Here is a 23,355-nt window from a genome sequence, read left to right on the forward strand (position 1 = left end):
CAAGGGTATGCCGCTTTTAAACCTATTTGTCCTTCCCACCAAAGGAAATTAATCACCCAATCACTTGGAAACGAGAGGCTGGCTCTAGGTATAAAAAATGTGATCAGTATTTAACAAATACTTTTAAAGTATTATCATGATTAAATTGCCTGTTTGGTGCAAAATACGCCTCCCTCTTGGAGGAAGTCGAGAGACCTTAGCGGGCCCTCTGGGCAAACGAAGCGGACGGGCCGCGAGCGTCTGTTCACGCCGGGGTGAGCCTGGGCCGCCGCCGCCGCCGGAGTCACGAAGCCAGACGCGGCGCGTCTCCGCCCAGGACCCAGGAGACTGCAGCAACGCGGCCGCAGCCCCGGCGGTTCCCGGAGGCGGGGAGGAGACTCGACTCCCGCAGACACGTGACCTCCCGGCCGCCGCTTCCCGCGACCCAGACCCGTCCCCGGAACCCGCGCTCGGCGGGGCGGGCCGGGGGACACGTAGCGACGGCCCCGGTCCCTGCTGCGCCCGGGTGCGTGTGCATTTCAGCGTGCTTCGCCCCTTGGTTCACGTGCCACTGGCAATAACGAATGTTTCGGGGATCACCCGGGAGAATGCAGGAAGGAAAGACGTTGGGTTTGAAATCGATCTACTTGTATACAGACAGATAAACATATCTTCTCTCCATCCTGGCCCTGGCAGACGCAAGTGGCGGCAGCGGCGCCAGAGACCTGGGGGTCCCACAGAAGGCGCTTCCCCACGCTTCGTCTCCAAGGTCCCTGGCCCTCCGCTGCGCAAATGCGGGCACCTCCGGGTAACTCTCACTAGCAGTGAGTCATGCTCCCGGGACGGCTCTGGGGAAAGGTAGCCCTGTTCCGCTGGCCTGTGCTTTCCCCGCGCCGAGCGCCGCGGCTGCAGGGCGAGCGCGCGCGCGCACGGGTTCCCCGCGCAGTGATGTGGCAGCCGCGGCAGGTCGGATCACGTTGCTGGCCCTGTGCTGGTACCCGTTGGAGACAGGATTAAGGAGGGAGGCTTTGGAGGTGCCAGCGGTAGTAAACGTGGGCTCTGCACACTCCCGGAGACGCTTATCACACGCGGGGGGAGGGGGCGGGGAAAGCACGCAGCGCCACCCGAGACGCGGAGGGGCGGCAGAGTTGAGCCCGCGAACGATACTGCTGCATTGCTTCTCCGCCGTCGCCCCTCTCTTGCCACCCCATCCTCTCCCCTCCCTCCCCGCCGCGTCCCTCCGGGAGCGCCTGAGGCCCCGAACGTCGTCATCTGCGGCTGTGACTAGTGGCACCGCAATTCCGGCAGCTGCGGGAAGTTTGGGTGGCCCAGGGACACCGTGTGGCCGAAAGACACTCGGGTTGCGACATTCTGTCCTAGTGGCTACAGTTGCATTTATCTTAAATCTTTCAGGGAGCGGATTTCAAATTGTCCCTTTTCGGGACAACCTCCAATCACGGCTATAAGGGGTTCCCCCCTACCCAGGCCGCCCAGCGGTGAGCAAACAAGTTTCCAAATTGTCCTCTGGGACTGAAGTTGACCCACCGCGAATTCTCTTTCTCTTTCCTTTCTCTGGTCCAAACCAACAGCACAGTCGGTGGAAAGGCAAAAAGCCACGTTCACGTTCCTGAACCGTCATGACGGACGGGTGGAGGGAGTCGCACTTCCGAGGCGAGGAAGCCCCGGCGGCCCCGCACCCCCGGCGCCCCCTCCCACTCCCCAGCTGACTGCACCGCCCTCGGGAAGATGAATAGCTTGGCTGAAGTTGTTTTTCCTTTCCGGTGGCCCTGATCAGGTGTCCCCGCCCCCTCCCGCCGTTCGCCTCCCCTCGCAGCCTGCTCCCTGCGCCCCCTCCCGGCCCGGCCCCTCCTCCCCCGCCCCCCTCCGGGCTGGACCGCGGATGGTACGTTCCGCACGTGAGCTGGGTGCTGGTCTGGCCGGCGACGCGCGTGCCCTGTGGCCAAACACTGCCCGGAGTGAGAGCAAACTACCAGCGCAGTGGGGCCGGCGCGAGTGTGCGTGCGTGTGTGTGCGTGTGTGTGCGAGAGAGCAAGCGCGGCGGGAGGGGGGGACCAACTGCTTCACACTTTCAACACTGCACTGAAGAGGGAGAGAGAGAAAGAGAGAGACTGGAGATCTACAGATCCCCCAAGATCTCCCAAAGCTACCGTCCCACAGATTATAAACCCCAAAAATCGAAACAGAGGAAACGGACAGCGGTTGAACATGGACGAAGGAATTCCTCATTTGCAAGAGAGACAGTTACTGGAACATAGAGATTTTATAGGGTAAGGTGCACGCACCCTTGCGAATATCTGTCTAGGCTTCAGTTTGAATTTTTTTTTTTTCTCCAGAAAGTGGTATGGAGCGGGCGAGGGCAGAGCCCCTCCCCGAATGGGTGCCTGATGCTGATTTCTGTTTTGCAGACTGGATTATCCCTCTTTGTATATGTGTAAGCCCAAAAGGAGCATGAAGCGAGACGATAGCAAGGTAAGTGTAGTTTCCGATGTTCCCCATAACCTGCCTGGGTAGTTAATTAGGGCCATTGATTTCACAGGGAAGCTCTGCCCGCAAATATATTCCAGCCTTTGAGCTTCCCCAACTGTGAATTTTAAGTGGTTTGCTGGATACTCTCAGGGGGAGATTAAACATCATACCTGAATTTAAATTGCATTTCAGAACAGCCCAGAGGAAAGAGGTGTCTTGGGCATAGTTTCTCACATAGTATTGGGGGGGGGGGGCAGTATTGTTATATCCAGTAAGTGAATATTTAGCTTATCGTTTTTTCTATTCCATGACTCTCATATTTGTAGGATACCTACAAATTACCGCACAGATTAATAGAAAAGAAAAGAAGAGACCGAATTAATGAATGCATTGCTCAGCTGAAAGACTTACTGCCTGAACATCTAAAGTTGACAGTAAGATGCACATTTTTATTCTTTGCTGTTCTCGGGGGTCGTGTTAATAGCCTGGTACCACTCCCAAGAGATATAAGAATAAATGTAAATATCACATGCCTTACAACTTGTGCTATGGTGTAGAGTTTCCTGCAAACTCAAGAGTAGGTGTTCACAACTGAAGGCAAGAAATCATTTATAACCTGTATGGTGGAAAACTCAAGAAGTAAAGGAATAGTACTTCTTTCAAGTATTTGCTTAAGTTGCTGTGCCAAATGGAGAGCCAGTCAAGCCAAATGTATGTTTTTAAGTAACCAAGTGCTCCCTTCTTTTTTGCATCATTGCAGACTCTGGGGCATCTGGAGAAAGCTGTAGTCCTGGAATTAACTTTGAAACACTTAAAAGCTTTGACAGCCTTAACGGAGCAGCAACATCAGAAGATAATTGCTTTACAGAATGGTAAGTCAGTTCAGGGAGGCCAACCCACCCCCGATGAAGCAGGGCAACCCACAGAGGAGCAGTGTTAAGATTCTTCCCCCACCTCCACCTCCTTCCCAGGGCTCACTTTCATTTGTTAAATTGCTTATACTTTCCCTTCATTAGAAAGTGCCCACTTCCCGACGCATCCTAGAGGCTTCCAGCAGAATTCGGAGGAATCAGATTTTTATTTAAATTGGTGGTTGCGCCCTCTCCACTTTAGTTTCTCAGCTGGGACTAGAGCGCCCCCCCTGCTTCCCCACCCCCCCGCCACCCCCTACTCCTCCCACCCCTCGGCAACCGGTGGATAATATCATTCGAATACAGAGGAAAAACCGAGATCACTTTAGTCAGTGCAGGGCCCACGTGATAAGCAGATGTTTCAACGTCGGTATTTTTCTTCTTGCCTTCATTCCTCTGTTCCCTTCCCCCGCCCCCCACCCCTTCCTCATCCTAGGGGAACGATCTCTGAAATCGCCCATTCAGTCCGACTTGGATGCGTTCCACTCGGGATTTCAAACATGCGCCAAAGAAGTCTTGCAATACCTCGCCCGGTTTGAGAGCTGGACGCCCAGGGAGCCGCGGTGTGTCCAGCTGATCAACCACTTGCACGCCGTGGCCACCCAGTTCTTGCCCACCCCGCAGCTGTTGACTCAACAGGTTCCTCTGAGCAAAGGCACCGGCGCGCCCACGGCGGCCGCCCCCGCCGGCTCCGGGGCCGCCCCCTGCCTGGAGCGCGCGGGGCAGAAGCTGGAGCCCCTCGCCCACTGCGTGCCGGTCATCCAGCGGACTCAGCCCAGCTCCGAGCTCGCCGCCGCCGAGAACGACACGGACACCGATAGCGGCTACGGTGGCGAGGCCGAGGCCCGGCCGGACCGCGAGAAGGGCAAAGGCGCGGGGGCGAGCCGCGTCACCATTAAGCAGGAGCCCCCCGGGGAGGACTCGCCAGCGCCCAAGAGGATGAGGCTGGATACCCGCGGCGGCGGCGGCGGCCCGGGGGGCGGCGCGGCGGCGGCGGCGGCCGCGCTCCTGGGGCCCGACCCGACCGCTGCGGCCGCGCTGCTGAGACCCGACGCCGCCCTGCTCAGCTCGCTGGTGGCGTTCGGCGGAGGCGGGGGCGCGCCCTTCGCGCAGCCGGCGGCCGCCGCGGCCCCTTTCTGCCTGCCCTTCTACTTCCTCTCGCCTTCGGCGGCCGCCGCCTACGTGCAGCCCTTCCTGGACAAGAGCGGCCTGGAGAAGTACCTGTACCCGGCGGCGGCCGCCGCCCCGTTTCCATTGCTGTACCCCGGCATCCCTGCTCCGGCCGCCGCCGCCGCTGCCGCCGCGGCCGCGGCCGCCGCCGCCGCCTTCCCCTGCCTGTCCTCCGTGTTGTCGCCCCCTCCCGAGAAGGCGGCGGCCGCCGCCGCAGCCGCGACCCTCCTGCCACACGAGGTGGCGCCCCCTGGGGCTCTGCACCCCGCGCACCCGCACGGCCGCACCCACCTGCCCTTCGCCGGCGCTCGCGAGCCCGGGAACCCGGAGAGCTCTGCTCAGGAAGATCCCTCGCAGCCAGCAAAGGAAACCCTCTGAATCCGTGCTCCACTTGAGAGGGGACCAGGGTTCACGCGGAATAATAATATTAATAAGTTAAAACACCCTTAACGTTTTTAAGGGAGGAAGTGTAAGAGATGCACGACAGGCTTTAAAAAAAAAAAAAACCAACACAACAACACAGGTGTCTTGTGTACATGTGGAGTTCCTGTTTTGCTCACCCCTCACCGCCCACTATCCTTCGCACACCTACATCCCTTTTTTCCCCCACCAGCTATCAAAGAACCTCCTAGATACCGATTCTTTTCTTTCTTTGAAGAACTCCCCATAATAAGTTTGGCCTTCTTTTAGGCCACGTTCCATTCTCTTTTAAAATACAGAACCGAATTCTCGAGGAAGTGAGAACGGTCTGCTCTCTGAACCAGGGTAGGAGAAGGTAACGTGGAACCCCAGGTAGCTGGTCTCTGCCTGCGTCTCAGAGCTGTCCTGCCTGCTTTAGGAGGTTTTCCACAGGCACAAGGAGGACCTTTTCGAATTCGACTTACTCCAGTATTTTATAATGTTTAGCTTTTTTAAAGGCGTGCATTTGTCAAAGAGGAAGAGGTGAGAGTGCAGGCGCTCGCGTTGCAACCCATTCTGAAGTAGTTTGAGTGGTGTCTCTTACTTAGTACTTGCACTCGTTTAAAAGAGATGCGGAGTTGGGCCATGGTCGGAACTAAGTCAGGGAAAGAGATGGATGAGGAAGGCCAGAGTCATTCTCAGTACATTTGCTAGCACTTTATTGAGAAATTGACCGTGAATCTATTAACTCATCTTAATTTCATATATATAGATATATATGTGAAATTGAGTGCCTCTGTTCTTACCCTGTCATTATTTAATCCATCATGTTTCTAAGTTTGTATCATTTTCCTGTTAAAAAAAAACAGAATGTGCACTGAACTTTAAAAAGTCCAAATTGATTTATCCTATATTCTGTTAATTCACAAACGTGGAGGAGGAAGGAATGGACAGTTTCCTTTGGAAATGCAGTAAACATGTGGAATGGAGCCCTGTGAGGCCTTCCTATCTCCCAAGTCTATGTATTTTCTGGAGACCAAACCAGATACTAGATAATCACAAAGAAAGCTTTTTTAATAAGGCTTAAACCAAGACCTTGTCTAGATATTTTTAGTGTGTTGCCAAGGTAGCACTGTGAGAAATCTCACTTGAATGTTATGTAAGGGGTGAGACACAACAGTCTGACTATGAGTGAAGAAAATATCTGGGTCGTTCAGTCCGTTTGGTGCATTTGCTGCTGCTGTTGCTACTGTTTGCCTCAAACGCTGTGTTTAAACAACGTTAAACTCTTAGCCTACAAGGTGGCTCTTATGTACATAGTTGTTAATACATCCAATTAATGATGTCTGACATGCTATTTTTGTAGGGAGAAAATAAGTGCTAATGATATTTTGAGTTCAAATATCTTTGGGGGAGGACTTGCTGAAAAGTTGCACTTTTGTTATAATGCTTATGCTTGGTACAAGCTTATGCTGTCTTAAATTATTAAAAAAAATAAATACTGTCTGCAAGAAACCAGCTGGTTTAGAAAAGTTTAGTATGTGAAGATAAACTAGAAATCATCTTTATATTCTAGTATTTTCAGCACTCCATAAATTCTATTACCGAAAATAAATATTGCCACGCTATTTTGTGATTTTAAAATTCTTACTAAGGAATAAAAACTTTAATATATGTATGCTATGAGATCGTCTAATAATTAAAAAGGCATAAGGGATGCTTGATTAGTTGTAAGATATCTAGGAATACAGGGATGAAGGTCATTTAGGTTCTCAGATACCCAACTTTGTCTGTGGCTTGATATCACACATTTCAGATGTCTTGCAAGCCTCCAGGTTCTAGCTGTATCTACTTGCTTGTTCCCAATGTATCTACATGAAAAGTGCAAAAGAAAAACCTATCAGTCAGTCACCTAGTTTGTTTATGTCACACCCAGTTTTCTAATGCTTTCATGATTGAGGTGTGTTTCCCTTTTCATCTTTGACACCAGATAGCCTCTGATATATGGCCTGGTGTTTCTCTTTCACTGGGTCCTATATAAATACTGTACCACTTAGGAGTGGCTAATTTCTCGGTATATTTTAGCTTCTTAAGCTTTATAAAGTAAGTCTCTCGTGGGACTTTATTATGGAATTCAAGTAAGAGAAATAATTATTTCTAGACTTTTCTCAAGTTTATAATCAGATTTAGATTTGATACCAACTGTGTGAAGGATTGTCAATATCTAGTTTCAATAATGGTCACAAACCCCTTGATTTCTTAGAGGTATTGAAATAATAGTCAAAATTTATGAGATGTAGAAAAAGTGCTCCCTCTGCTGACTTTATGGCAACCAAACTGCAAGTCATAGAAAGTGGAGCCGGAAGGAAGCTCAGAGAACAGCTGTCCAGCCCCCTGCATTTTAAATAGAAATGAAGCCCAGAGAGATCAGATATCTGCCCAAGGTCACACAGCTACCTAGAGCTAGCACTAGAGGCCAGATCTGTTGTATTCCCCAGTCAGTGAACTCCTTCCCACTGCAGCATCTTGAACCAAATAAACCAAATTTGATTGGGCAGCATTCAAATAAGCCACAGGAACAAAGGAAACAAATATTAACATTGCAAAACTATGTAGGATTTTTGAGCATTTTAACTTATTGAACTTTAAAAAAATATTCTGTCTAAACCAAAATAAAGGAAAAAATAGCATTTTGAATACTTCGAGCTACATGTTAATGACATGTTGTAATAATCTGTTTTATAGCCAAAAGAGATGCAGAGTAAGTCAGGATAATAAAATGTTGGCATTTGTATAGTTTTGGTGTAATAAAAAACCTTAGGGTTAGATCAGATTTTAGAGATTAGATTTTTATTTCAAATGCCTTTATACTAGCATGGTAATAAGATAAAGCTGCTGAGGATAGAGTTGCAAAATAATATTATCTGTACTGCATCTGAAAAATGTTATTTTAGTCATTGATTTATTTTAATGAACCAAAAGACAAGTCGTCATAATTTGCTGAAGAGGATTCTATACCTATTGCTGTGAAGTTTAGCCTAGATCCTTTGTAGTATATGTGATTTTTCAATATATGACAAATATGAATCTTGGGTCAATAATGTTTTTACACATATAGTATTATATCAATTAATTTTACATACACAGAGCTCTTAGCAAAGTTCATATTGAACTGATAAAAATCCTTTCCTACCCCAAAGGACTAAGCACATTTATAAGGCACTAGGAACTATATTTTAATAGCTCTCAAAAGTATGGCTAGAATTTAGTTTCTAGCATTGTGAAAACTATTTCTCATTTTCTTCTCTGTTACTAACCATACAGTCCACAACTTTTGTTATTGCCCATTACCTGAGGTTTTTTCAAAAGTATGTCAAGCCTCAGGCTGTTCCTGCCCATGTCACAGGTCAATTCTGAACCTCTTCATGGGAGGTGAACTCGAGTAGAGATTCTGAGAAGACAAGGCTGTACAGACTAGGCAGGACTTTTTACTTTAGACAGAAATGAACAGAGCCCTCATGAGCAAATTAAGCCCATTGTAATGCCAAAAGTTGGCTATATTATTGTGATAATAGTGTTTTACTTCAGAGAGCAATCTGATGTTTTTCATTCAACAAAAATTCTTAACCTATTAGACCCTCAGATCAGTATTTAGGCCCACCCATTGTTCTAACTGTGCTGTTTTAAATAAGTCCAAATGGGTATACAGTGCATATGTGTGTGAAGTCACTTCAGTCATGTCCGATTCTTTGTGACCCCATGGACTGTAGCCCACCAAGCTCCTCTGTCCATGGGATTCTCCCGGCAAGAATACTGGAGTGGGTTGCCATTTCCTTTTCCAGAGGATCTTCTTGACCCAGGGATCGAACCCACATCTCTTGCACTGCCTGCATTGGGAGGTGGATTCTTTACCACTAGGGTCACCTGGGAAACCCCCGTGAGGATGCGTAACTCCCCATACAGTGCATGCTTAAGTCCAGTGTAAGTTCCAGTTTTTCATAGAATTTAACAGGGGATTGACATGGAAAATTATCACATATTTTCTATGATTAGGATGGGATTTATACTAAAAAAACATGTGTAGCATGTACTTAAAAAAAAAAAAAAGCTCCAGGAAAGGAATTGGACGTTTGTCTTAAAATTAGGTTTCTTGCACTTGTTCAGTGATTCCATATTGAGAACTCTGAACAAATGTAAAACTAAACCTTTATAAAAGTTGATGGTTTAAAATCTTGAACTAAGTGATGTCCAATTTATGTGACTTCAGGGAATGATATGTGCCCCATGAAACAATGATTGAGGAACAGAAGCTTCTGCGTTCAGGTGCCAACACTGTCTATCTTTTCTTTATTTTTTCTTTAGTATTTCAGTGAAAAGCTTAATAAAATATGTTACACGTATCTTAGAAAGAAATACCTTATCTGTAGTTAACCTTTCTCAATAATTCAGGGTCATCATTATAAACATCACTTTTGCACTACAAATATCATCTGGGAAGACTGGCACCTGCACTAAATTCCTTTTTGAGTCCTTATATCTGCTTTTTTTATAGGTTTTTCAGTCTCTTTACTCAGGGTCAGGCTACCAGCTTCACTTCTTGATGTGTCAGAGCCTCTGCCTCCAAGTCTTATCTAATTTGCTACTTCTGAATTACTGTGGCCTGGGAAGCCATTTAACCAAAACCACACCCTTTGAAATGCGTATAAAATGAGAATAAATACATTCTAACAGAATACCTGAGGGGCACTTCTCTAAATTCTGTGAACTTGTAGAATCAATGACATGTTGATCTTGCCAATTTATTTCCTTTAACTTTCACATTCTCAGCAATATTCCATATCAGAAACACTTATGCAAAAGCCTTCAAACACTTTGTATATTTAATCATTTTATTACATAAAAATGGTTTTATTTTACAGCTACTACAAAATAAATTCCAATGCCAGAAGCCAATTATTTGATTTGATGAATACTCTTTCCCTCAGGTTGATAGGAATAGGGGACCAATGGCCTTCAGTGAAAACTGATCCTGCATTTTGATTCATGGATGACTCTGGCCCCTGATTCTGGTGTACCATCTCCTCTGCCTCTGGGTTTTGGATATCTTGGTTGGCAGGTCTAGCTAAAGCACTCTGGGAACTGACAGGGAAGACACGTAGGCCCTGATGCTGCCTCTGAATTTAGACATGCCCATTGGAGAGCCTTGAGAGGTTCTAGACTCCTTGTGTGTGGATTGCAACAGACTCCTTTTTCCTTGAGCCTACTTATTCAAGAAATAGTGGACATGGGGTTCCGGGTATTTGTTTTCTCCTACTGTGTGTGAGGTGCTGTGGTAAGAGCTGGAAGATTAAAGATGAATGATCTCAGGATCTCAAAGTCTACTAGGGGTGACAGACCTACACTAAAATAAATTACAAGGCAACATAGCAAGTGCTCTGTAGCCATGATTATAATACTTGCAGGTGAAGGTTGCTAACTTCATTTGGGTGGACCAGAGAAGACCTTAAAAAGTAGCTGGGTTTTACAGAAGCAATAGGAGAGTAAGTCCATCTCCAAAGAGACGGCTCTGGCACCGTCTGGTCCTGTGCTAAGGACCAGGACTGTTTAATTGGTTACATCTGACTTGAGGTCTGAGTAAGTACTTCCTAACTTCTCAAGTCTCTTTCTAACTTGACTGCCATACTGACTCTCACCATCATCTCCTGAGGATCTGGGCCATTTGGTGGGATTGAGGCAGGGTCATGATATTTCCTACTGCAAAGAATAGTATTCATAACTTGATAATATCTAATGAAGTAGAGGGGAGAAAAATAGTACCTGGCAAGCAGCTCTGTCTCACCTCACCCATCCATCTTAAAAAGAAACTAAGGATGACTTCTTCCCCTACAGGTAGGGGCATGATGATCCATGTTCTCCACTCAGTACCCAAAGGGGAAATAAGAGAAAGGAGCCCAAGAGGGAAACAAGAATCCTAAAGCCTGTTTTTCCAAACCTATGGGACAAAGCTGAAGCAGCCAACTAATCCGAGGTCAGGTAGCTCAGTAAGTGGCAGAACCAAGACTAGAACCAGATTTTTTGGTTTTAAATCCACTGTTCTTTACACCATTATCCTATAGTATAGTAATTAGGAGGCGATAGGCTGAGGTTTTCTCTTTAAATGAGGTAAGCCAGTCCATTTGAGGTCATAAGAAGCAGACTATATGCTTTTGGTGAACAAGGGAAGATTAGCACGGTGATAGCCTTTTCAAATTATGTCATAAGAGCATGCGATAATTATGATGGCGAAATTCTGGAAAAACAATTTTCAACATACCCTACATAGAACCATACAGTTTTGCTGTCTACTCACTTTGGAGACATCCAGAAAGGTTTCCTCCTTGGTTTAGAAGTCCCGACATCATCTGGTGAGTTTACCACCTCTGTCTCTACCCCTCTGTACCTAGTGATTCTTAAGTTTCTCCATGAAAGAAGGGATCAAGTTAAGCCAAGCATCTGGACCGAGAGAATCTTTAGAATTGAGGAAGTAGAAAAGAGGGTGATATGCTACAGTTTTTATAGGGTATTTTTAGGGAAGGGAAGAGAAGGTACTTTTAGGGAGGATCTCCCTCTTCCCTTGTGGCTCAGCTGGTAAAGAATCCGCCTGCAATGCCGGGAGACCTGGGATCGATCCCTGCGTTGGGAAAACCTCCTGGAGAAGGAAAAGGCTACCCACTCCAGTATTCTGGCCTGGAGAATTCCATGGACTTTATAGTCCATGGGGTCACAAAGTGTCAGACACGACTGAGCGACTTTCACTTCACTTCACAACTTTACGGTTTCAATTTGAAGTCTCTTAAATACGGGTATGCACGTGTATATACACTGTCAAATGCTGAGTATCCACCAGGTAACTCTAAAACTTGGCTTTCACATGAGGCTTTACAGGTTCAAGCAGTGCTTCAAAAGCTAGTTTTGACAGGGGGACTGCAGTTTGGATTAAATTTCTGAAGACCTCAGTTACTTCGAGTAATTATAAAATTCCCTCTGACAGGGGGTTTTAAAGACACCGGCTTCTCTTTCGGTGGTTTAAGCGGAGTTTTGTTTTCGAGTATATATGTGTCTTAACGGGCTTATCTGCACAGCTATAAAGTAGCTGTGTGGTCCGCATGAGACCAAACTGGTGAAGAAACCCGACTAGCCACCCGCACCCTGGCGAGCTCTGCAGATACAAGTGGGCGCGATAAAGGACCTATTTCTGAGCTCTGTGTTGGAAACGTACTCATTTAAAAACTGGAAAACCAACTCTAGTTATGAAATCGCCGTTCGAGCGCGGCGTGGTGGGGGGAGTTAAAGCAAGAGGGGAATAATGTCATCAGCCGGCAGATCTTCAAGGAGCTCTAGGATTGGAAAGAGAGACGCATTCTTAGGTTGCCTAGCGATAAATCGGCCGATGATATCATTCTCCCGGAGGCCTGTCTCCCCCTCCCGTCCCCGCCTGGCTTTCCTTCCTCCGGGCCCCCTCCCCCTTCTCTCCCCCCTCCCACGCCCGGGTTCAAAGTACAGCCGAGCCGGGTGAGGGATCCTGGGCCGGACGCGGCGCTGTCACGTGCACGCGCACATGCCGCGGCGCACGCTGTGCGGCACGTGAGAGGGGGCGGGGCGGGGACCTGGAGACTCCGGCGCGCTGCCTTCTGCGCGTGCGCGGTGGACCCCGTTCCCTCTCCCCCTCTACCCCCAGAAGAAACGGACTCGAGGGAGCCGGCGGGTGACTGGGGTGGACTGGAGGGCGGTCCGGCCGAGGGCAGAGCAGAGGGTTGGGCGAGGCGGTCGGGCGGGGACGGGGACGGGGACGCGCCCTCCCGACAGCTGCGCCGCACCCTGCTTCTCCGAGTCCTAGCGGGCCGGCCCGCGGTAGTCATTCCTCCCGAATTAAAGCTGGCTGTGACTCCGCGCTCCTCGAACCATTCTGACACAGCAGTTTCCGAGCAGCCCTGCCGGGAGCGGGTTAGAGGAAGGTCGACAGCCGCCCTGGAGGGCCTGGGGGCGGGAACTTCATGCCTGGACTGGCCGCAGCCAGGGGAAGTGACAAGCTAGGGGGTGGGGGTAACACCCTGTGACACACCCGGCGGCGCCGGGACGCGGGCCAGACCCTGGCCTGACCTGGGCACGTCTTGTTGGAGAAACCTCTGGCAGTGGCAGGGGGGAACGTTGTGGGGGGGCGGAGTTTGGGGGGAGCATCTTTCATTGGTCTCAGTTTTGCAAATTGAATTCTCATTAATTAATCAGTAGGGGATTTATTTGTGATAAATATATTGGGACTTTCCAGGCAAGGTGTAAAGTAAAAGGAGTGATTCTGTGGCCCTAAAGGATTCTGCAGGGTGCAGTAAAGTGGAGGAAATTATTCAGGGGCTGGGGGATGGGTTTTATGTTATATTTTCCAAAATTACTTAGAAACGCTTTCTGTTAGGAAAAATGAGCAAGTCTCACCCTTCGGCTTTTTGAAGTGATCTCAGTAACTTGATTTTGTAACACGTCTGGAAACGTGCATGTTTATAAAGGATCTAAAGTGAGTAATTCCTCTGAAGGAATGTGGAGTTCGTTGAGGCCCTTTGGCCAAGCGGGTGCACACGGCAGTGTTACAAAGATAGAGAAGCCTCACTACCCCTTGCAGATTTGGTTCGGGTCATGTGATGGAAAGTGAGCTCGGGGGTTGCCAATAATATTTGGACAAGTCAGGTGCCAGTATTTGCTAAGACGTGCTAGAGTGGTTGTGAACTCTCCAGAGTAAAGGGCACACTGAGTGCCACCCTGGAGGCAGACTGCTGTGAGCAAACAGACATTCACAAAACGAATTCATGGTTGTTTGCCTCCTAATGATATGTATGCGCAATGTCTTGCAGGTTGAATTTGAATAACACTTCTGTACCACCCAAAGTGTTTGTAGGAGACAGCTTAGTTATCAGTAATACTCTGAAAGTTGAAAAAGCAAAGGTAGATTTTGAACATTCAGTCAACAAATATCTATCAAGCTCTTAACTTGCCATTGGCTATATAGCAGTGACTATATAGACATTCATCACCCATCATGGTGCTCAAAACTTGCAATGAAGCGTTGTAAGTTTCCAGGCATTTGCCAACCAATTATTATTTATGGCCTCTAGAGATCATATCTCTCACTACACTGGATTTTTTTCAGTTGGTACTTAGGAAGATACCAGGCAAAAGGCATCAATTCCCCTCCCCTCTCCCTTCCCTCACCTCTTGGAGCCTACTAGCCTCCCTGCTGCTCTTCCAACAGGACAAGCTTGATCTTTTCCCAGAATGTGTGCACTGCCTCATCCATCTGCCTGCAACACTCAATCCCCAGAAGGGGGATAGTTGACTCCAACCGAACCCCCACGTTTTTTTAGATCTTTGCTCAAATGCCAGCTTCTTCAGAGAGGTTCCCCCTGAGCAGCCTGTAGGCAATATATAAAATGCCACTTATCTATCATTTTATTTTTGCTCTTTTTTCTTCATAGCAGGAATCACCCAGACATCATGTATGTACGGATTTGTATGAATACACAGACATATAATTTGTTCACTGCTTGTCTCATTGGGATGAACATGGACTTTATTTTGTTCGCAGCTCTTTGTCTAATGCCAAGAATGGTATCTGGCAATAATTTATTGGAATGACTACCAAATGGTACCTGGCAATAAATAAATATTTATCTGCACTGGTTGATGCTGCGAGCCGGCTTTCTATAGTTGCAGTGATCAGGGCCACTCGTCATTGTGCTGCATGGCCTTCTTATTGTGATGGCTTCTCCTAGATCACTGGGCTCTAGGTGCACAGGCTTCAGTGTTGCAGCACATAGGCTCAGTAGTTGGGGCTTGCTGGCCCTAGGACACACAGGCTTCAGTAGTTGTGGAGTGCAGGGGCTTTGTCCTTCAGCAGCGTGGAATCCACCCAGACCAGGGATCTACTAGAGTCCCTTGCATTGGCAAGTGGATTCTTATCCACTGTGCCACCAGGAAAGTCCTATTTGCCTTTTATTTTATTTTTTTTACTAAACATGTATTGATCTTAGATAAACATTTGCTGGATGAATGAATGAACATCTCTGGCAAGCATTTCAGCTTGATTACCTCACTAAAGACAACAGAACACGGCCTCTCAAAGCAACCCTTGCATGTTAAAGTTCATTTCCTCAACACTTATTGAGCACCTGGGTGACACAGAGCCACCAGCAAGTGGTAAAGAGTCAAAGGCAGTTAAAGCCTGATACCTGCAAATGGGAAACGACTTGGGAGTGATTTGGAGGCTGACTGAATTTTATTGTTGCAATAACATTATAGATACGGTATTTAAGCATTAATAGATTTCCCCTAACAATAGAATTAATATCATTTCCATCTTAGTCCAAATGATTACAAATTATGGTTAAAAGAAATTGTTCACTAAACTGAAATACCTGCTTTGAAATTAAAAATTAGACTGAGCATTTTCCCATCCCCTGAGGCAACCTGTAGACGTAAGTTTCAAAGATTCTATCTCAGCTGTCAGATGGCTACTGAGCCTGCGAGGAAGTGATTGCGACCCTCAGACTTCAACCCATGATAGAATTTACAGTACATAGGGCTTGAAGGTCCCCAGTACTTCTATTCTTCATTGGCTTTGCCAGGTGTGATAACCTTTGTCCCTTAGGCAATGAGCTTCTTCATGGGGAGAGCCAGTCAGTATTTGTCAGTGTATGCTCAGCATCTAGCACAATGCCTGGCATACAGTAAGCACTCAATAAATGGCTGATGAAATCCAAACTCTCCTCTCCATTTCCACAATTGTTGTCCTAGTTCCAAGTATTATCGTCTCACACCTGGATTATTGCAAGAACCTGCTCAGTGGCCTTTTTCCAGTCTTTCTTTCCCATGCATTGACCGTACTGCCAGCTCAGTTAACTCTTTCAATATCAACAGGGCGCTAAAGAATAGTTAGAGACAACCCATTACAAGAAAAAGTCATGAAAACTTCAATTTCCCTTCTAGTTTCACTTCCCTTGACTCTGCCCCTTCTCCTGTTGCCCCCAACCAGACGATGGGCATCAATTGCCCTAGTTGCACTGAACTATCACAAGTTCCTTAATATGCTTTGTACTGTCAAATGTTTGTCTTTGGGTGAAATAACCTTATTTGGAAGTCTCCTACTCATGGGTCAAAACTCAGCCCAAATTACATCTCCTCTGTCAAAACTTCCAGAACTGTCTGAATCAAAAGGGAACCTCACCCATTCCTTTGCTTTGTGTTCTCTTAGCCCTTTCTTTAAATCTCCACTTGGCTGTTTAAACTCTCACTGCACAAGCATGCGTGTGCAAGAAATGATGTCCTTATTTCTCTCATTAAGTCTAACTTCAAGCCACCTCCCCAAGGGCTGGTGGGAAGAAATCTCAATCACTTTGGGCCGTCCTGCTTCCACCCTCCTTAGGATTTCACAAGGACTTGGGACCCCAGGATAACAAAGAAAGGTTCTCTTCATACTCGTACCGTCTGAGATACTTGTCAGTGTCTAAGACTGCCACTCTCGGTATAGTCTTTGCTGAGGCTGGGGATCCAGACCTTAGGGGCACTGAGTCCCCATTCCCACTTGGGCCTTTGCCACATCAAAAGAACTGTAGACCTGTGACCCCAATGCCTTATTGCTTCTGCCTCTACTCCTAAGGTAATCTCCAACTTTGGAGAGGGTTATAGGAGCCAGGCAGTTAACTTAAATGAGTGATGTTGGCTGAGAATAAGACCATAGAGAATGACAGGGATCACAGTGAACTGGAGGTTGTACCCCCGTAAGAGAGGCAGACATTACTCCAACTAATTGTAGCCAGGTGAAAAGGTCGCCCAGGACTTCCAGGTCACTGGACTTAGAATCTGAAGTCTAGATTTTAATGTGAAATCTACTCCCAGAATGTTGGCAACTATTTTTAAAAATCTCAAAACACTATTCCTTATAAATGAAGCATGTCTGTCAAAAGTATTAGCCTGGGGAAGTCACTCTGAGACATCTGCTTTAAAGGAGGGTGGCAGTGGGGTGGGAGGAAGGCATGATGAGAGGTTTTCTTCAAGCATTTAACCCCAAACGTCCCTGATACAAGTAGCCCTGAAGCTATTCTTGAAAATGGGTGAAGGGAAAAATGCAATGAGAACATTGATAATGTCTCAATAAATTACCCTGTCACCCCGGGATTGTTCACATTGTGTTGTAATTAACTGGGTGTGTCTTCCACACCCAAACATTGCTCCTGCTCAGATTGGCACCATCTCCAGCCTCTCTTGGCCCTCTCTGCTGTGACTGTTGACTTGTCCTTAGCTCCTTCTCATATTTCCTTAATGACCCTCTGTCTCAGACCTTTGTCCCACTTACCTCAAGTCCTCTGCGAATCTTCCCAGTCTCGGGAAACTCCTACTTCAAATCATAAGGCATCATCTCCCCAGCTCTCACCCTTCCTACCTACCTCCTTCCACACCCTCGTTTTCCTTCCTGCTACTACAGAGGAAAAAGTCACCCTTCTGTTCAGAGCCAGCCCTTCAATTTGTGTCACTGATGACTGTTAAACCACCACTCTCCTTTCCACACGGTGAGTCCAGATTTCTGTTAAAGGAGTTCTGTTATTCATTCATCATTGTATTCCTGGAGTCTAGTACACTGTCAGGGACAGGCAAGATGCCTAATAAACATTTACCAAATAAAGTGTGAAAGTGTTAGTCTCTCAATCGTGTCTGACTCTTTGCAACCCCATGGACCACAGCCAGCCAGGCTCCTCTGTCCACGGAATTCTCCAGGCAAGAATAATGGAGAGTAAAACGTAACCACCCCCACTTTCTTTTTAAAATCTGGGGGCTATAGCCCAGTTCCTAAAAAATTGTCTAGATACGTAAGTAAGACAACTGTTGACACCTGATGCTTCATGTGTATTGATGTAGAGACAGTAGTTTCCCCTGACTCTTGAGTGTGGGCTAAATTTGGAGGAGATAATCCAGGCCCAAATGTGGCTGGCAGGCTAGGGAGTTCCTTCTGGGTCAGGGCGGTGCCCTGACTCCAGCTGTGAGTCTGCTGTATTAATACCTCCTATTTGTCTTCTCTGATTACTGCTGGTGAGGCTGGCTTCTGGCACTTGCTGAGGAGAGCAATGGGGAAGCCTCCACGTCCAAAGTGTCACATTGCTCTCTGTCCCCTTGGGTTCCACCTAAGGACACCACTGCTGAGTTACCAGATTGTCCCCTGGAGAAAGACTATAAAAGCACTAAGCTTTCTTACCTCTTATATGTTTTGAGACATTTTTCTATTCTCTTTTCCTCCAACTTTTAAACCTTTAAAAAATATATTTTGATGGTATTTTAAAGTCTGTATAAATTAATTATATTTATCTTTAATCCTATTCTCATATTCTATTTTATATCTTCCTTATTACCCTGTTCACCTTCAACCTTTTTTAATTTTGATTTTCATCTGTTTAAAATTATTTCATAATTAACTTTCATTCTTATGTTAATTTTAATAGTTATTTTAACCTTCTACTGCTAAGTCACTTCAGTCCTGTCCGACTCTGTGCGACCCCATAGACGGCAGCCCACCAGGCTCCCCCGTCCCTGGGATTCCCCAGGCAAGAACCACTGGAGTGGTTTGCCATCTCCTTCTCCAATGCATGAAAGTGAAAAGTGCAAGTGAAGTTGATCAGTCGTGTCCAACCCTCAGCGACCCCATGGACTGCAGCTGTCCATGGGATTTTCCAGGCAAGAGTACTGTAGTGGGGTGCCATTGCCTTCTCCTTTAACCTTTTAGTATCCTTGCAAATTTTACTTTCTTGTTCTCATCTATATTCAGCTTATTTTGTAGTCCAAGTTGTACTTCGGTTTTGTAAATTTTTATAATTCTCCTGGTGTAAGATTTCACCTTCTATTCCTTGAAGAGTTTCTTATTTCTCAGTTTTCAGCTTTTAATTGGTTTTAAGTCTTCCAGAATCTTTTAGGATCACATTTTAATCTGTATTCTCTCTTCCCTTCCTTTTTGGCTCTGTAATTTTCTACATTTTCTCTTATTTATTATCTGTCAATCAGTCTAGTTCAAATAATTTTTTTTGTAAGAAGCACATTGAAATTAAGAAAATATCTGTCCCCCACTGCCAGCCATCACTGTAAGTACATTTTTTTTTACATTCATGTTTTTTTGACACAGCTTTCTGTGCAATCTTGATTTTCATGTTGTGTATTTTTTAATCTATGGTTTCTAATGTTTTAATTAATTTCTTTTGGTTGCAAGGAACAGACTCACTCCAGTTCCCTCAAGTGATGGCATTTTATTTTAAGAATGAATATGCAAAAGAGGAGACAGGAGTCTCAGCCACTCTGCAGGCCAGGTATCATGCCTATCCTATGGACCGTCTTCAGCAAGAGCTGAAACTGTTACACATTTGGGCACCAGAAAAAAAATTTAGAAGCAAATGTCATATCAAAGTGGGAATCTTCATTCTGTTCTTTGCTAATACCCATAACCTAAATCTGAATTTCAAAGAGAATCTTATCAATATCCAGGAATAAGAATCAAGCTACCCAAAAGGGGAATAGAGGAAAAGTTCAGGTAGCTCCAGATTCCTCCACAGCAACATTCACTGCAGAGGACAGAGGCGTAGCATTGTTACCCAGAAGTGTGATACATGAACCAGCAGCATTGGCGTTGGGGGAAGCTTATTAGAGATGCAGAATTTCAGTTGCCATTTCATAGCTGTTGAATCAGAATCTGTGCTTGACCAGATTTTCGGGTGACTCCTAGGCTGCTTCTTTTCATTTTGCTTGCAGTTTTCTTTGGTTCTTTGTTTTTCTTTTTCTTAAGAAAGCCTATTTATGTAATTTTTTTGAAATTGGAAGTATTTGTTTGCAAATCAGAACCACTTGAGGAATTTCTTAAAAACCTCTGTTGCATGGATCATTTGCTCAGAGAATTTGATTGAATTGGTCTGAGAGGGTGACCAGAAGCCAACAGTTTTTCAGAAGCTGCCAAGGTCATTGGAGAAGGCGATGGCACCCTACTCCAGTACTCTTGCCTGGAAAATCCCATGGACAGAGGAGCCTGGTAGGCTGCAGTCCATGGGGTCGCTAAGAGTCGGACACGACTGAGCGACTTCACTTTCACTTTTCACTTTCATGCATTGGAGAAGGAAATGGCAACCCACTCCAGTGTTCTTGCCTGGAGAATCCCAGGGACAGAGGAGCCTGGGGGGCTGCCGTCTATGGGGTCGCACAGAGTTGGACAGGACTGAAGTCACAGCAGCAGCAGCCAAGGTCATTACAAAACTCAACTCAGACTAAAATCATTGAATCAAGGGAAACCAAATCCATGAACCCCTTTTTCAGCAAAAAATTACTGAAAGATCTACACTTAGAGAACAGAGAAATGAATCAAAAGAAAGAGTTCAGAAATGAAGACGCTGCGGTGAAATAATTATTGAGGTAAATAAAAAATACACTACCACTAAATAGAAATTTCAGTTAAGTAATATCTAATTGACACTCTAGAAGATAGACATGCTACTGTATACCCTCTAAATTTCTACTTATGTTTGGGGCCCCCTCTGTCCCCAAATCCATCACTTTTTGTGTTTTCTATCACTTGTCCTCAGGGGTTCACACAAGTGATGGCTGCTCCTGGTCCCTCCTTCTGTCACGTTATCCCTGGCAAGCTCTTCTTCAGCTGAGAGACTTGACAATGAGACTGGTGATTTACCTTACCAGTCTGCTCTGGGTTTCTAAAAGAGTGCCAGAAGTATGGACTAGAAGACTAGGGAAAGCCTTGTGATCCTAGATTAGAGTTAGAAGGATCAGTGTGAACTCATGATGGTATTTATATAAACTGGACAGCTCCTGCCTGAGGCCCTGCCTTGCAGATTCCAGTGCTTCAGCTGCCCAAGGCCCCATCCCCTCCTCCTCAGCTCAGAGGGACTGCTGCTCTCGGCTTGGATTCCAGATCGCTACACTGCAAGCAGGCGAATTTCCCCAGGCAGACAGCCGGGAGTCATAAGGCTCCCCTCTTAGGTTTCCCTGCCTTCAGGGGTTGATTCTCTGCCTGCTCTACCCTGTGTTGTTGCTTCTCCAATGTCTGAAAACACTTGCCTTAGACATTTTGTCTAATTTTATAGTTATGGTGAGAAGGTTAGTACCAGATCCTCCATCATAGACAAAAGCAGAAATTCTGAACTATATAGTATTTGATGATAATATTGCATTTATGTAAAATTTCCAGGAATTGATCACTGTAGTGTGGCTATGAAAGAACTCCTTATTCTTGGGATAGACATGTGGAAGTATTTGGGACAAAGCTGTCTACAACTTACTCTGAAATGGTTTGCTGCTGCTGCTGCTGCTAAGTTGCGTCAGTCATGTCCGACTCTGTGCAACCCCAGAGACGGCAGCCCACCAGGCTCCCCTGTCCCTGAGATTCTCCAGGCAAGAACACTGGAGTGGGGTGCCATTTCCTTCTCCAATGCAGAAAAGTGAAAAGTGAAAGTGAAGTCGCTCAGTTGTGTCCGACTCTTAGTGACACCATGGACTGCAGCCCACCAGGCTCCTCTGTCCATGGGATTTTCCAGGCAAGAGTACTGGAGTGGGGTGCCATTGCCTTCTCCAGAAATGGTTTAATTGAAACAATAACAATACAAATAGTATTAATACGTAGATGTGTAAAGGGAGTGAGAGAGACTGACAAAGCATGTTTCTCGGGGAGAAACTAGATGAAGCACATATGGGAATTCATCATGCTATTTTTGTTAACTTTTCTGGAAGTTTGAAGTGTTTTCAAAATAAATAGTAAACAAAACATCCCACTTGAGTGTAGACTGGGATTACATCCAAAGTTAGTATGGAAAGAAAAAGTAGTGATTTATAGTGAAGAACCCTGGAAAGTACCACCCGCACTCGCAGATCAAGGTCAACATCACCACTTGTAAGTCATGTGGACATCAAGTACCCACTGACACTATGTGATGAGCAGATTTTCTTAACTCAAAATTCACAACCCAAATTAAGAACTAAAGGGGATCCTTAAATACACATTCCCTTAAATACATTTTCAAATAGATAAGTATTAGCCATTTCATGTATGTCTACCTAACTTAAATAGCATCTGTCTCTAGAGAAATAAGGATGATATATCTGTATTTATCAACTCCATTCTAGTTCTAGAGTCCTGAGTAATTCATGACAGTGAGAAATTCGGTGCTCTGGCCACTGTCCTCCTACCCAGCCCGACTCAGCAGAATGGTGGTTGGATCTCCCTCACTGTATGGCCTCTGTGGATGAAGGCCTACCTTCCTACAGCTTACCTGGCTTGAACCCAGACTGTCCAGTTTCAAAGGACTGGATGTCAAGCTGTGGAGTTGGCTTGTCATGTCATAAACTTTCCACTTGCCTGTGAAGACTAGGACTCCTTTCCTGGACAGTTGGCTGTGGTAAGGGCCGAGATGTGCTGGCTCTCCTCACAGGATTTAGCATCAGCCTGCAAGACATCTGGAAGTTTAATACCCAGCTCCCTTCCCTACATTTGTGGTTTTAGTCATTTTTCTTTCTGGTTGTTGGGAATAGATATTTTGGCAGAGGTAAAGGTGAATTGCCCATCTTTATTATTTTTTTGATTTTATTGGAAAATAGTTGATTTATGGTAAAGAGTCTGTCTGCAGTGCAGGAGACCCAGGTTCAATCCCTGGGTCAGAAAGACCTCCTGGAGAAGGAAATGGCAACCCACTCCAGTATTCTTGCCTAGGAAAGCCCATGGACAAAAGAGCCTGGCGGGCTACAGTCCATGGGTTGGAAAGAGTTGGACACGACTGAGCAACTGACACATGCGTGCACATACGCACACACACACACACACACACACACACACTTGGGCTTCCCTGGTGGCTCAGTGGTAAAGAATCTGACTGCAATGCCATAGACACAGGGATCAGTCTCTGGGTTGGGAAGATCCCCTGGAGGAGGGCATGGCAAACCACTCCAGTATTCTTGGCTGGAGAATCCCGTGGAAAGGGGAGCCTGGTGGGCTACAATCCATAGGATCACAGAGAGTCAGACACAATTGAAGCGACTTAGCACGCAGGTGTAGTTAATTTACAATATGTGTTAGTTTCAGGTGTACAACAAAATGATTCAGTTATACATGAATTCATTATTTTTCAGAGTCTTTTCCCATATAGGTCATTACAGAATGTTGAGCATAGTTCTCTGTGCTTTACAGTAGGTCTTTGTTGGTTATCTATTTTATATATAGTAGTGAGTGATTCTTAATCCTGGGAACTTTTTTTTTTTTTTTGATGGTGTCACGTGGCCTGTGGGATCTTACTTCCTCAACCAGGGATTGAACCCTTCCCTTGGCAATGAAAGTGTGGAATCCTAACCACTGGACTGC

At 46.1% G+C, this 23,355-nt stretch overlaps 1 protein-coding gene across 1 annotated transcript; it reads left to right on the top strand.

Annotated features, from left to right (window-relative positions):
• The first annotated feature begins 2,182 nt into the window (after positions 1–2,182).
• BHLHE41 (basic helix-loop-helix family member e41) lies at positions 2,183–9,359 on the top strand. The gene is made up of 5 exons (XM_061417575.1): positions 2,183–2,267; positions 2,406–2,469; positions 2,793–2,900; positions 3,227–3,338; positions 3,814–9,359. The coding sequence occupies exons 1-5, from the start codon at positions 2,206–2,208 to the stop codon at positions 4,923–4,925; spliced, it is 1,458 nt and encodes a 485-aa protein (XP_061273559.1). The 5' UTR covers positions 2,183–2,205; the 3' UTR covers positions 4,926–9,359.
• The last annotated feature ends 13,996 nt before the right edge of the window (positions 9,360–23,355 follow it).

Source organism: Bos javanicus, chromosome 5 (genome assembly GCF_032452875.1).
Source record: "Bos javanicus breed banteng chromosome 5, ARS-OSU_banteng_1.0, whole genome shotgun sequence".
Lineage (NCBI taxonomy): Eukaryota > Metazoa > Chordata > Mammalia > Artiodactyla > Bovidae > Bos > Bos javanicus.

What these genes read in the sequence shown, in the direction of transcription:
- BHLHE41 (XM_061417575.1), top strand. Translation starts at nt 2,206, where the DNA reads ATGGACGAAGGAATTCCTCATTTGCAAGAGAGACAGTTACTGGAACAT. An exon ending in TGAAGCGAGACGATAGCAAG is followed by an intron (nt 2,470 to 2,792) that starts GTAAGTGTAGTT and finishes TCATATTTGTAG; the next exon opens with GATACCTACAAATTACCGCA. An exon ending in CTGAACATCTAAAGTTGACA is followed by an intron (nt 2,901 to 3,226) that starts GTAAGATGCACA and finishes GCATCATTGCAG; the next exon opens with ACTCTGGGGCATCTGGAGAA.